The sequence below is a fragment of the Nomascus leucogenys genome, chromosome 5 (assembly GCF_006542625.1).
Source record: "Nomascus leucogenys isolate Asia chromosome 5, Asia_NLE_v1, whole genome shotgun sequence".
Lineage (NCBI taxonomy): Eukaryota > Metazoa > Chordata > Mammalia > Primates > Hylobatidae > Nomascus > Nomascus leucogenys.
In genome coordinates this window covers 10391065-10405920 of record NC_044385.1, presented here as the reverse complement: position 1 = coordinate 10405920, position 14856 = coordinate 10391065, and the positions used below count along the sequence as shown (strand labels likewise).

At 39.2% G+C, this 14856-nt stretch overlaps 1 protein-coding gene across 6 annotated transcripts in view; it reads left to right on the top strand.

The window, feature by feature from the left end:
• Nucleotides 1-14856, top strand: part of RYR2 (ryanodine receptor 2) — a 787631-nt gene that overhangs the window by 730532 nt on the left and 42243 nt on the right. For all 6 annotated transcript variants that reach the window (XM_030812625.1, XM_030812626.1, XM_030812624.1 and 3 more), the window contains 6 exons: nt 1895-1999; nt 4789-4870; nt 6964-8261; nt 9220-9287; nt 11303-11450; nt 14622-14708. In XM_030812625.1, the coding sequence (XP_030668485.1) occupies nt 1895-1999; nt 4789-4870; nt 6964-8261; nt 9220-9287; nt 11303-11450; nt 14622-14708 (1788 nt within the window). The remainder of the gene's footprint in view (nt 1-1894; nt 2000-4788; nt 4871-6963; nt 8262-9219; nt 9288-11302; nt 11451-14621; nt 14709-14856) is intronic.

Genomic DNA, 14856 nt, shown 5'->3' with positions numbered 1-14856 from the left:
ACTGTGGAGCTGGCCCTCTGGTGTGATGTGTTGTATTTTTTTTATCTATCGTGCGAGCCTGGCCCTCTTAGTCCTCCAGTGCCTGGAAATGACTCTTTTCCCATCCAGTTGAAAGTTATTCAATCAGACCTCAAGCATCTGGTGGCCCCCATCCACCTTGGAATTATGTTACCATTTCAGACTGATTTCAGATGGGGCAGAATGGCCACTTCCTGAGTAGTCCATATAAGAAACACACATCTTTTTTGTCATATGCTGTCTGCCACACTTTCTAATACCAGACCTTATGCTACCCAACTTCAGAAGACAGAAACTGAGCTCGCATGATGGTTCTCCTGAAGCGTCTTCTCTCCCTTGGTGTAAGGAGATGCAGAAGTAACGAAATGGAGAGGCTCAGCATGTGGAGAACCCCCTCCAAAGTCTCCCTCTTTTCAACTTCAACCCCTTTATATCCTTAGAGTGGAAAGATCTATTTTTAGCCACCCCTTTTGTAGGTAGTGAGTCTACTGCTTTTGTAGACAGTCATTCTCATAGTCATATGAGAATACATGGTCAGTATCTCAGCTGTAGGGCCTCAAGAGATGCTGAGACAGGAAAAAGTTCTATTTCAACATCTCGGATCTGGTCATCTCTTCCAATCACTTGTTTCTAGCATAAGATCTGAAATGTTTTTATGTGGTCTGCAGTTTAAAGTTATTTTAAGTTATTTGCCTAAAGGAATGAAGGAATTTGAAGAACAGCATTTTATGTACTTTTTTCCTTTCTAAGTAAAATCCCTGTTATTTATTTTCATGGTTGATGTAGATGGGTTTACAAAACTGAATGATGGTAGAATTTTTTCACTGGAAAGTGAAAATAGAAATTGGCTCCATGAAAACAGTCTGCATGCTACAGCAGATCCACCCTAGTATTGATACTTCAGAAGTGTCAGCTAAGAGAACCAAGTTAGGTTTGTTAAAAGATAAACTTAAGCACAATAACATCTTAACAAGTTTATCTGAGCATTCGACTATTTATGAATTGAGCAACACCAGAACACTAAGGTTTAGCACTTCACCAAGGGTGGGGGCACTTTTATAAGGCATTCCCGGAAGCAAGACAAGAAAAGAAATCTGATTGGTAAAAGTGGAAAGTCCCTAGTTAGAGGCTAGTTGGCAGTTTCTGACTGGTGAACTCTCTAGTTAGAAGTTAGTTGGCAGTTTCTGATTGGTTAAGCTTAAATTTACATCGAGTTGGGATTTGGTTTTCTTAGGGGGCAACCCAACACACCGGAGCCATCTCAGCCTAATGACCTCCCAGTTAGTTGTTTTAACCACTTCCAATTGTCTTGGATTCTGGATTCATGAAATTAATAACCAAGTATTACTCTTTTAAAACACGTCAGTGTTTGTACCATTTGTAAAACAGTTGTTCAATTAAGAAAACGTTGAAGAGAATTTTTTTTCTCTATATGAATGATTTATCCAGGTTACTATTTAGGAGTAAGAGGTAGTCACCTCTCATCTAAAGCATATTCTCAGATTCTTTTGAATACAAAATAGTGACTATTGATTGATTTGACTTAACAGCCAAAGCACCCAGACCTTATTTTTTTTCCTCTAAATACAGGAGATCAAAGCCAGACCAAAAAAATATGATTCACAGAATATAAAAATCCTTGAGAAACTTTTTTTGGAATATATTAAACGTTTTAAAGAGGAATGTATTTATCTCTTAAGAGTCATTATCATCACTGTATCTCCTTCCTTCACTTTGAGTTCCTATCTTTTTAGATAACATGCTAGCAGTGAGATAGATACATTAGCACTAAGTCAACTTTTCCCCTGTTACTGTAAAGTTTGTTTTGGCAAATGAATTATGAGGAGTAATTGCCATTTGTCTGTTTATGCTCCAGGGTCCTTGCACTGGGAATCAACAGAGTTTGGCACACAGCAGGCTGTGGGATGCTGTGGTCGGCTTTCTTCATGTGTTTGCCCATATGCAGATGAAGCTGTCGCAGGTAAACTAACTACCTTCCTCTCTCCTAAATGACAAACTGGAGACTATAATCATCAGCAAATTAAACATGCTTTTTGATGTTAGAACATTATCTTTTTAGAATCACTTTATCACTTGTCTTTTTAAGATCATTTTATCATGCCTCTTTTGCTCTACATTAAAATTTTTTAAACATAAAAAACGTTATGTAACCTGAGAATAGACAGGAGTCATTATTCAAATTTGAGACAATGGATATTAAGAAATTGAATGTAATGGACGAATGAAACAGTCGAGTCCCCAAACATTGTACATTTCACAAGCTTCATCTTGCTGGCCATTGCTCACTGGAGTTTTCCTTCCCCTTACAGATAATTGAAATAGGTTTTATAATCTGTTACAAGGGAGACAATTTTATTATAGGGTCCTAAACAAGCAGATGTTCTCAGTAGGGTGATGTTTACCCATAACCAGTGTATTTAATTTTGTGACAAAGAGAAAAAGTAGCTATTATATGGATAAGCAAATGAAGAATAAACAGATTTCCCACGTTTTAATGTTAACTTGGGAGTACCTATTGAAAAATATCAGCTTGTTTCCTCACTGCTGTATTTGTTTCATTTGAAACAAAAAGATACACAAATAGAAAAGTTCTTGTGAATGTGTGTCTTCAATGCAGTGAATTTTGATGGTATAACCTGAGACCTTCAGAGTGTGGGTATTTGCCAGGTGGTCAGGTAGAAGAAAGAATGTCAGATTAAAAGACAGAATGCTGTCATTCTAATTCCTGAGCTGTCATGACTTGTTCCACCCGTGTGGGCCAGATCTCTCTTCCTTGAGGCCTTGTTTCTCTGCAGTAAAGTGAAGAACCTATCCCTCAGGCCTGCAAATGACAATATGCAGGATGTATTGTCAAAGATCAGCAAGGCTGGATGCTAGTAAAAGTGGTAAGCATGCATCTTAATGTCAAAGATAAACAAAGCTGGATACTAGTTAAACGAATAAGGACAGATTTTAATCAGTAGTGCCATTGCAACAAGGAAAGAGTTCAGCATGAACTGAACCCGATTTGATCTGTACAGAGGTGACTGGGAATATTAATGGGAGAATGAAGATTAGACAAGGGGTGAGCAGGGGCTCAGTAGAGTCAGGGGAGTGAAAAGTTACAAAAGGTTCACTGGTGTAAATGTGTTTAGACCAGCTATGTCTGCTAACTGGCAATTGTCAAAGTTACGATTCTGTCTTTCTCCAGAGTCCTTATCCTTAGATGTTGTCTGGAACAGTCAAATTTTATCAGCCTGGAGTTTTCCCAGGCAGGTACTTCAGTGGAGGGCTGGGCTCATTCTAGAGATGCAGTCTTGAACATTTAGAAACTATATTAGTGTTTGTTCAAGTCTTTATAGACCAAAGTTGAGGCCAAGTTGAGAAGAGGGCTCAGATGTACCTGGCTAGAGTTTGGTCAAGGAGAGAATGTCAGTATGGAGTTACTGGTGACTTCAGCCCAATAGGGAAATTCCAGTCTTTCATTTAATCACTAGGGATATTTTGGTAAGTAAAGGAAACCAACATATGAACCAAATGTAGACCCTCACAAGAGAGTTCTCATCCTGATGTTTTTCCATCAGGGTGTTAACATCCGGTGCTACCTAGCATTTGTTCATGGTTTATAAAGTTTTCATAACAGCTATTTAGAGAGAAAACGTCTCATCCTCCCAACGCTGTATAGCTTCACATGTACCAAATCTGAATAAAATGCCTTGTACAAAATTTTTAAAGAATAGTTTAAAAAAATGGATGAGATATAAAGCTGTGCAGATATAAGTATGATCAGTATCTCCAGGGACTGTAGCTAAGCGTAGTGATGTTTAGACACGGTATGTCTTTGAAGAAGAATGTTTTTTTATGGTAAAAAACCAAAAGCAAAAACAAAATTTTAACCAGAGTAATATTGGAAAGCTTAATCAAATTGGTAAATAAGATACGTTGTGCAATATTAGTACAATGTTGTACTAATAGATAATACCTGTGTAGGTTTTTGGTTTATTTGTTTAACAAATAAATTTACAAGTTTATCTTCTGTGGTGCTTATATGCCTATATTTTTCTAAGTGAAGTTGATTTTTACATAATAGCACCTAGAAGAAGTTAGAAAGTTAGAAGAAAAAAATGCAGGCTTTTCAAATAAAAGATAGATAGATGTCAACTGTGCAGAAGCTCTTGAGTCTTGCTTGCCATTGGAGAATATACCACTGTTATGGTTCTTTCATATTATTGCTAGATATGTTTATTGTCCATACAAATGCTTTCTTTTTTTCTGAGTTGCAGTCTTGCTCTGTCACCTGGGCTGGAGTGCAGTGGCGTGATCTCTGCTCACTGCAACCTCCGTCTTCCAGGCTCAAGCAATTCTTGTGCCTCAGCCTCCTGAGTAGCTGAGACTACAAGTGTGTACTACCATGCCCAGCTAAATTTTTGTATTTTTAGTGGAGACAGGGTTTTGCCATGTTGCCCAGGCTGGTCTCAAACTCCTGAGCTCAGGTGATCTGTGCGCCTCGGCCTCCCAAAGTGCTAGGATTACAGGGCATGAGCCACTGCGCCCGGCCTACAAATACTTTAAAGAACATGAGTTGAAATCAGTAATACTTTTTAATTGTGAAGTATAACTATTTTTAATATTTGGCCCTCCTTTAGTTCCATAATGCTTCAAGTGGTTACTATTTATTGCCAGAGCAGTATCCTTTTTGTGAGGATAAGTATGATGTTCTTGCTGCATAGTTTTCTTGTATTATCTCAAATGCCATGTTAATATTTTCAGGATTCCAGTCAAATTGAGCTATTAAAAGAATTAATGGATCTGCAGAAGGATATGGTGGTCATGTTGCTGTCCATGTTAGAAGGTAGTTTTGATTTATACTTTTAAATTATCTTTATTATTTTATTTAAAGGATCAGCATGGGCTTATGGAATCAGAGTGTAGCATAGAATAAAATAACACTAAGATATGATAGATGCCTTGGATTTATTGCTGACTTATTATTCTTTTTCTCACATTTTTTTTTAAAGGGAGATCCTGCATATCTCAGTTTACATATCTACGAAATGAAAATAGTAGTACTTTATAACAACACTTTTCATTTCATAGTGATATCCTAAAAAGTAAGCTCTCCAGACAGTCTACAAAGAATATTTTATTTGTTAGTGTGTTTGTCCATAATCAGTGGGGGTTTCGGACATTTGGGAAACTGTCAGCTGTGTAAGCTGCTTCCATAATCGGTGGGGATTTCGGACATTTGGATAACCTCCAGCTGTGTAAGCTGCTGCTTTGAAAAGACCACAGAGTCACTCCTTTGGGTTCTTAAAGCCGTGGCACTGCTGGGGAAGCCTCTGTCCCCCAGGGCAGCTGGCAGTGGTAGTCTTGTTCTCCCCACCACAGCCTCAGTTTTAATTTTCTCTTTTTTTGCTTCCCAGCTTATTTTGCTTTTTTTTTTTTTTTTTTTTTTTTTTTTTTTTTTTTTTTTTTTTTCTGTAGCAGGCAGGAAACGTAGCAGTTAAGAGCGTGGGCTCCAAATCCACCGCCAGAGTTTAAATCCTGGCTTTCTTACCTCTGGGAGGTATGAACCTTGGACAAGCTACATCTCCATTTTTTCAGTTTCCTCCTCTGCAAAATGGAAATGATAGATTGATGTGAGAATTCAGTGGGATCCTATAAATACAACCAAAACAACTAAGAAACGTTTGGTATTACGGTGCCTATCAATCACTTTTTCTCAACGTCTTCCTATTTTCTCTCTGAGTCTGCCATACATGGCATAACTCCACTTTAGTTAACTGAGGCAGCTGTCACGCCTCGTGCTAGGACTTTGAAGTGGCAGCATTTGCTTAAAGCCCTTAGTTGGCAGCAATAGTAGCCACTTTATACCCTTTAAGCACAGGATCCATTTTTCCATGCATGGCCCCGATTCGAATTTTGGGTTAAATACTAACAAACAACAACAATAACAACTGCAGTAGCAGCAACCACGGCAGTGACTTAAAACCAGCCTCATAATGTGCCAGATACTGAATTAAGTACTTATTTAATCCTAGTAACAAGTTTATGAGTTCGATGGTAGTATTATCTCAAGTTTGCAAATGAGGAAACTGAGGTACAGAGAGGCTAAGGAATCTGCCCAGGTTCTGAGCACATTAAGCCTGGATTCAAACCCAATAGTGTGGCTCCAGATCCCATACTCTTAACACCCCGGTGCTTACGGCTTCTCAGATTGACTCTGTGCACCTCTGACCAGTGATCTTTCTTCTCCTGCCTGTCTTTACGTTATATAGCACGTTCTGTTCAATGAATAAAAGCATTCTGTGATCCTGTAGTTCAGGAATCTGCCATTTCCTAACTATACACACTGAATCATGAAGAAATGTAGAAAGGTGCTTTTCATGATGAATCAGAAAAAGCGTACAGTTTGCTCTCAGAATCTGGTCTGAAGACCTGGCACTAACCTTTAATAATTAAGTCACAATGGGCCCATTAATTTAGTCTTGTTGAACTTCAATTTCCTCATCGGTAAAATTAGGGTTAACAAAAAGTACCTGCCTTACATATGAACATTAAATCAGATATTGTCTATGATAGTGATTTTTCAACTCTAAAGGGCTGAGCAAATGTTGATTTTTATTATTAATATGAAACGATTTTAGTTTCTGGCTCTTTGGCTCATTTTCTTTATCTAAAACATGTTGCTTCTTTGATTAATTTGAGGGGAAAAATGTCAACTTTTGTTGAAATATTTTATGTGTGTCAGTCTAATTACTTTGTAAATAGGGTTATGCATGTTTGTGTAATCATTTTTTAAACTTATCTTTTTATAGGATGAGAGATAAACAGGGACATATCCTTGATTCAGATGTTATTAAAGACATATTGTTATTTTCTTTCTCTATAATCATTGATTTTGTTACAGTTTATTTTAAACAAATGCAACTGCTTTACCACCAGGTAACGTTGTTAATGGAACGATTGGCAAACAGATGGTGGACATGCTTGTGGAATCTTCCAACAATGTGGAGATGATTCTCAAATTTTTTGACATGTTCTTAAAACTAAAAGATTTGACGTCGTCTGATACTTTTAAAGAATATGACCCCGATGGCAAGGGAGTCATTTCCAAGAGGGACTTCCACAAAGCGATGGAGAGTCATAAGCACTACACGCAGTCAGAAACGGAATTTCTTTTGTCTTGTGCGGAGACGGATGAGAATGAAACCCTCGACTACGAAGAGTTCGTCAAACGCTTCCACGAACCTGCGAAGGACATCGGCTTCAATGTCGCCGTCCTTCTGACAAACCTCTCTGAGCACATGCCCAACGATACCCGACTTCAGACTTTTCTAGAATTAGCAGAGAGCGTCCTGAATTATTTCCAGCCCTTTCTGGGCCGCATCGAAATCATGGGAAGTGCCAAACGCATCGAGAGAGTCTATTTTGAAATCAGTGAGTCCAGTCGAACCCAGTGGGAGAAGCCCCAGGTCAAGGAGTCCAAAAGACAGTTCATATTTGATGTGGTCAACGAAGGAGGAGAAAAAGAGAAGATGGAACTCTTTGTGAACTTCTGCGAGGACACCATCTTCGAAATGCAGCTGGCGGCTCAGATCTCAGAGTCGGATCTGAACGAGAGGTCAGCGAATAAGGAAGAAAGTGAGAAGGAGAGGCCGGAAGAGCAGGGGCCGAGAATGGCCTTCTTCTCCATTCTCACGGTCAAGTCGGCCCTGTTTGCGCTCAGGTACAATATCTTGACCCTTATGCGAATGCTCAGTCTGAAGAGCCTGAAGAAGCAGATGAAAAAAGTAAAAAAGATGACCGTGAAGGACATGGTCACGGCCTTCTTTTCATCCTACTGGAGTATTTTTATGACCCTCTTGCACTTCGTGGCCAGCGTTTTCAGAGGATTTTTCCGCATCGTTTGCAGCCTGCTGCTTGGGGGAAGCCTGGTCGAAGGTGCTAAAAAGATCAAAGTTGCAGAACTGTTAGCCAACATGCCAGACCCCACTCAGGATGAGGTGAGAGGAGATGGGGAGGAGGGAGAGAGGAAACCCCTGGAAGCCGCCCTGCCCTCCGAGGATCTGACCGACTTAAAGGAGCTGACAGAAGAAAGTGACCTTCTTTCGGACATCTTTGGCCTGGATCTGAAGAGAGAAGGAGGACAGTACAAACTAATTCCTCATAATCCAAATGCTGGGCTCAGTGACCTCATGAGCAACCCAGTCCCCATGCCTGAGGTGCAAGAAAAATTTCAGGTAATTTATCTCTAAGTCACAGCAGCATTCTCTCTGGACTTCGGGTGGGTATAATAAATGATCATTAGACCAGGTTTCATGCTAGCGTCACAATGGTGTTACCTGTGTGACTTGAATTTCCAAAGACAAATGCTTTTCGGTAAACAAAGTTAATGTTTTTAAGAGTCCTTATGAATTATTGAATTAAACTATTAAGATGTAAGCTTCAGTACCCACCCTAACTGTAGCCTACGTCTTTCTCCACTTTTATATAATTTTATATGCACATTTGAAAAGTTGGGAAAAGAAAGAAAACTTTTAGATACCTGTAGTGGCATTATTCTCACAGAGCCTTGAAATTTTCTCCTGTGTTCTGTGATTTTCTTTAGCCTGTTTTCATTGTATGTTCTTTGTAGTCATTAGTCCATAGTGCCATCATTCCATCCATAAATATGGCATATTTTCCAAGTGTCTGACACCCCTGGGTATCACAGGGAGTTCAAAGGTAAGATGGGGTCACTGCCTTCAAATTACCTTAAAAAGTTTATTCTAGAGATAAAACTAACATACTTGAAGAAACTAGAAAGGGTTAACTGTGAAATAATATAGGCAGGGCAGCAGGGGTTGCTTATGTTGAGAAAATGGCAAGACCAGTATGGTTTAAAGTAGTTTGGCCGTGAAGGATGAGTAAGATTTTTCGTAGGTGCTTAAGATAAAGAAGGGTATTTCTGAAGTGAGAAAAGAGAGTGAAAAGGAGTCCAGAAAGTTTGTCCCTACCGCTGGTGCAGTAGGTCAGTGTGCAGACGAAGTGGGAGATGTTTGGCCCAGTAAAGTGAAAAACATGTGGCACTTTTATCGTGGTATAAGCAAGAGGGTATCTTACATAGGTTATGGTTTGACACATGGTCACATGGCTCCCTAAATTCATTCAAAGGTGATGGGTAATCCTGGTTTTCTCTTCCCCATTGACTCATTCAAGGAACAGAAGGCAAAAGAAGAAGAAAAGGAAGAAAAAGAAGAAACCAAATCTGAACCTGAAAAAGCCGAGTATGTATAGTTTGCATATACTTTTCCTTCGTTTCAGTTTGTCATTACATCTCTTTTTCTTGTACTCTGTCTTTGGGAGCTGCAAGGGAGAATCTCATATTGTCAAGGAGCCACAGAACTAATTCTGCCATCTCCGTGGAGAGGCTCTGATGGCGAGGACCTCAGGCCACGGGCAGGGATCACTGTAGACGCCCCCAGGGCTGCCAGTCTAGTCTTTTCCTCTCATTCCATGGGGACCTCTGTTTGTGTGATTCTCTCTCAGCAGGAAAGACTCCAGTGATTGCATGGAATGCTGTTTGTAAGAGGACTCAGGGCCACAATTCTGTCTTTAAAAATCACTCATGTATTTCTGTCCTTTCCAAGAAGGGAGGAAACAAACATTCCAAATGCACTTTCATAGAATCCTGTGGAGTGGTGCTCCTTAAACCATAGACCCAGGGCCACAGGCATAAAACTCGCCGGGAGAGTTGGTTAAAACAAACATTCCTGGGCCCCAAGCCATAGACCCAGGGCCACATGCATAAAAATCCCCAGGAGGGTTGGTTAAAGCAAACATTCCCGGGCCCCAAGCCATAGATCCTGCCTCAGCAGGTCTGGTGTGGGGCCTGGAAACCTTCATTTTCACCAACACTCCTGGTATCAACGCAACAGTAAAAAAGAGCTGGATGTGAGGCGATGAAAATGCATAACTCCCTCATAACATCAGGTTTCCCTGAACAATCGAAGCCTATATCTTTCTCCACTTTTATAGAATTTTATATGCACATTTGAAAAGTTGGGGGAAGAAAGAAAGGAAGCTTTTAGGTGCCTGTAGTGCCACTATTCTCCCATAGCATTGAAATTTTCTCCTCTATTCTGTTATTTTCTTTGGTCTGTTTTCATCGTATGTTTTTGTGGTCAGCAGTATTCATTGTCATAGATCTTACACTATTGGGTCAGTTGTAAAAATGGCCACATAAAAAGTAGATATAAATAACAGCAAGACAGGCATCTCAATGGCAATTCTTTAACTAATATATACCTCATATGAGTTAAGTATAGCTTATATATTAATATTTCTGGTTTATGTATTAATACATATGACTTCACTTTAATTTAATGAAGGACTGATATTTTGCACCTAAAGGATATCAAATGTCAATTCTTCTAATTCCATTATTGTCTGGAATTAATGTAACATTACTGTAATTCACTTAATATATTTTCATAAAATTAATTACAATTAATAGATGTCAAAGTGTGAGTATAATGATACACTTTACGCATGTGAACAACTAAGTGTGTAGGTCTCTGATTTTAAATCTTAATGGCAAATGTTAAAAATTGTGGATTAAAATTATAGGCTGGGCGCGGTGGCTCACACCTGTAATCCCAGCACTTTGGGAGGCCGAGGTGGGCGGATCATGAGGTCAGGAGTTCAAGATCAGCTTGGCCAACATGGTGAAACCCCATCTCTACTAAAAACATTTTTAAAAAGTTAGCCGGGCATGGTGTCACGTGCCTATAATCCCAGCTACTTGGAAAGCTGAGGCAGGAGAATCACTTGAACCCGGGAGGTGAAGGTTGCAGTGAGCTGAGATGGTGCCCCTGCATTCCAGCCAGGGTGACAGAGCAAGACTCCGTCTCAAAAAAAAAAAAAAAAAAAAGCATTGAAATTATAATTTAAAAATAGGGTATGTTGGACAGTCACAGCAAAATCAATCTTCATTGTTCTTTTTATAAACGTTTTATTGCAGAATTGGAAGGAATCTGCTATGTATAAAGATTCTTCAAGCCTATAAAATGTCCTCTATATTTCAACTTCACAGAATTACCCATCTACAGGGGACTGTGATCAATAGGAAATCTTACCCCTGATTCTAAAATTCAGAATATTATCATTCACTGGAAAAGTAATTAGTTTTCAAAAGTGATACGATGGTCTAAAATATTTGTTCATTTGGGTAATTTTCCACAACACCTGTTTAGTTCTTTAGTTTCTGGAGAGCTTATGTTTTGTTCATTTGTTTTCATAGGGGAGAAGATGGAGAAAAAGAAGAGAAAGCCAAGGAAGACAAGGGCAAACAAAAGTTGAGGCAGCTTCACACACACAGATATGGAGAACCAGAAGTGCCAGAGTCAGCATTCTGGAAGAAAATCATAGCATATCAACAGAAACTTCTAGTAAGATGCTTTAGAATGAATATTGTTACTGATATAGTGCAATACCATAATAATTTAGGCTCAGTAAATATTTGCTGACCTCTCCCTGAGTGGCAATTAGGGAACCAGGTTAGTCCAGCACATGTTTGATTTGCTCATTGTAGTGTGTTTATCTTTTATAGTGAATGTCTCTGGCCCACCGCTCCCTACTGTCAAACCCACAACCTCTACTCACGTTCGCGCTCCCTGAAACCCTTTCATTTGGTTCCTGCCGGGACAGTGCTCCCAGTGTCTGCCCACAAAGACATTAGGACAAGTGAATGAACATATTCTGAGGGCCTGCAACAGATTTTAAAGCAAGATGTGCCTTCTAGGACACAAGTAATTCAAAAATGTTCCAGAACTAGATTAGTCAGTATTTCTGTAACATCACCCTTTTACTTAAAAATCCAGGTATAAAAATATTAGCTAACTGAGCCACTTTCCATTGATAATAAGAAGGTCTATTCGGAATTGTTCTTTAAGAGAGGGATTACAGTTCTTTATGTAGTGTCCTGTACAGTTTGCAGAGGTGTTCCCCTAATTAGTAAAGCACGCATTCATATTTGGAAAACGAAAGGTATGGCTCTCTATGTCTATTCATATTTATCTTGAAATTCTTAAAAATATTGTTTGAAAGGCCTTTTATAAACATGCACATGTAATGTCATATATATACACATATATATGTGTCTCCTATCCTTTTCCTACATGCTTATCTCCTATCCTTTTCCTCCTTTATAAAAATTATACGTGTATATATGTATAATTTTTATAATTATATGTGTATATATGTATAATTATATATATGTGTGTATATATGCATAATTTTTTTAATTTTTATAATTTTTATAAAGGAGGAAAAAGATAGGGGATAAGCATGTAGAATCCACCTACAAGAGGTACTGACCAGGAATGTTAGACCTAGAATTTAAGAACAACAACCCTCATAATAAAGCCATTTGAACAGCAGAGTCATATTTAGTGTTTTGTAGCCCTTGAGAAATCAAAAATTGACAACCCAGACACTCAGTGGACTATAGAATTTCACCTATAAGGAAAGTGGACTGTCCTCAGTAATTATATATTCTAAATGCTTATCTTTAAACATGTTTATGTATTACATATTTTATGCAAATATGTTTTAATTTAGTTGTAACTACATTTCCTAAACCATCTTGTATTTTCCCTAAATTGTTTAATACAGAATACACTGAAGAGAAATGTCTCCTAGATAACTCTGAATAATTATTACTTTGGTATGCCATAATGGCTTCCATGGCTTCAGGTATAGTTCTATTATAGATGGTTTAAAGGTTGAATGGGCGCTGCAATACCCCAGTGGGTTCCTGAAGAATGTGTTTAACTACAGTTGTGTAAACCAAGTAGTTGGGATTTTGCTTCCACCTTTCACTGTGTCAGGGTTCACATGTTCCATTGTCTCTGCACAGCTCCTCCCTTTGCCTGAATCTCTTTGCAATCTTTCTTGGCTCCCCGATTTGCATGCACATTCCCAATCATGGCCACATCTGTCTAACAAAGGCCCTTTTCCCCTAAGCGAGAGCTCAGGCTAGCTAACTCAGCCTCTGTGACCCAGATCCACCTTCCAAGGAGAACCAGTGAAACTGACCCAGTCTGGGTATGCTGGACAGCCTTGTTCTAGTAAGCTCTGGCAGTAAAGATGCGGTCCTGTGTGGGGAAATGACACGAACAGAGATGGGGTGTGTACACAGAGGGGAATATCATTCTGAGGTGTTACCTTTTGATGTAGCTTTATTATGGTAAATCCCCTGACATATCCACTTAAATTACATTGACGTCTCCCACTTAATATTAAAACAAATACTTAATGTCCACCATAACCTATTACTTTAAACCCACTTCTCTAGGCTTTATTTTTTCCCAGCCCAATAAATTGTACCAGCTGTTTGCTTAGTTGCTCAGGCTCCCAAATTCAGAAGGCATCATCTTTGAACCCCCTCTTTCCCACCTTAAATACAACCCAATGATAATTATTCTCAGTTGTTCTAAATACATCGAGTCTGCCCAGTTTTTGCCATCTCCACAGGTACCATTAAGTAAGTCCAATCCACCACCATGAACCTCACCCTCTGCCTGACGTCTTGTACTAACTTACTTTCTAATTGGTCCTCTTGCTTTCACCCTTGTTCCACTACTATCAGTTCTCACACAGTAGCTGGAGTGGGCCTTCCAAATCATAATCCAACTGCTCCAAGCCCTCCTCAAATCCTCTAATAGCTTCCCATCCCACCTAGAATAAAATAATAATTATACTAGAATAGTACGTTTATTATAATCAACATAATAATTATAATATTACTAACAAACTTTCCCTATATTAACCCATTTCATCTTCAAAGCACACTTAAGAGTTAAGGTCTTTTGTTATCCCCATTTTGCATACAGATGAGCAGAGTGATGCCACAGAAAAGATTAAGTCATTTGTCCATACCCCACACTAGGAAATGGAGGGAGGCAGGCCTCATATCCAGGCAATGAGGCCTCAGAGGTTGTAAACTGAACCACCACACTGTCAAAGACAAGACAACCTTTTATCAGAAGCCACAATACCCTGCACCCTGCTCATCTGTCTGATCACATCCCCCCTGCCACCCCCACACATCAGTCTCCCTTCTTCTCACTGTTTTTCCTTCTATTTCTCAAACACACCAACATCACTCCTAACTCAGGGCCTCTGCCCTTGTTGCTCCTCTCTTTGACACACTCTTTCCCCAAATATTTGTATGACTTGCTCCCCCCCCCCGCCCCCCGCCGCATTCAGGCCTCTCTGTTCAAAGCTCACCTCCTGAGATAAACCTTCCCAGACCAACACCATCTAAAGTAGCACCCCTATTCCCTAAGCTCCTAACCTGATGTAGTTTTCTTCTTAGCATTTAACATTCTCAGAAATTACGTTTTTCACTTGTGGGTATGCTTCTTTATTCTTTGTCTCCTCCATGGTGGCAGAAATGTTCTCCTTCACTGTTAGTTCTGCAGCACCAAGAATGGTGCTTGAAACAGTAGGCTTGCGATCAATTGTTTGGGGTAAATGAATGAATGCTTTATTTAAATTGTCTGCAGATTTCAAGCCGCTTGATTCAGTGACCTTTTCATAATGTTTTTCACCCTCAGAACTATTTTGCTCGCAACTTTTACAACATGAGAATGTTAGCCTTATTTGTCGCATTTGCTATCAATTTCATCTTGCTCTTTTATAAGGTACGTACATCTTACCGTTTTAATAACTGGTAGAAAACTACAAATAGACAGAAATGAATGTAAAGATTTCACGATTAACATATCTACTACTGCTAGTGAACATGTCTAAACCTGTTATGAAATACTGATGCCTAGGCACTGATATCGC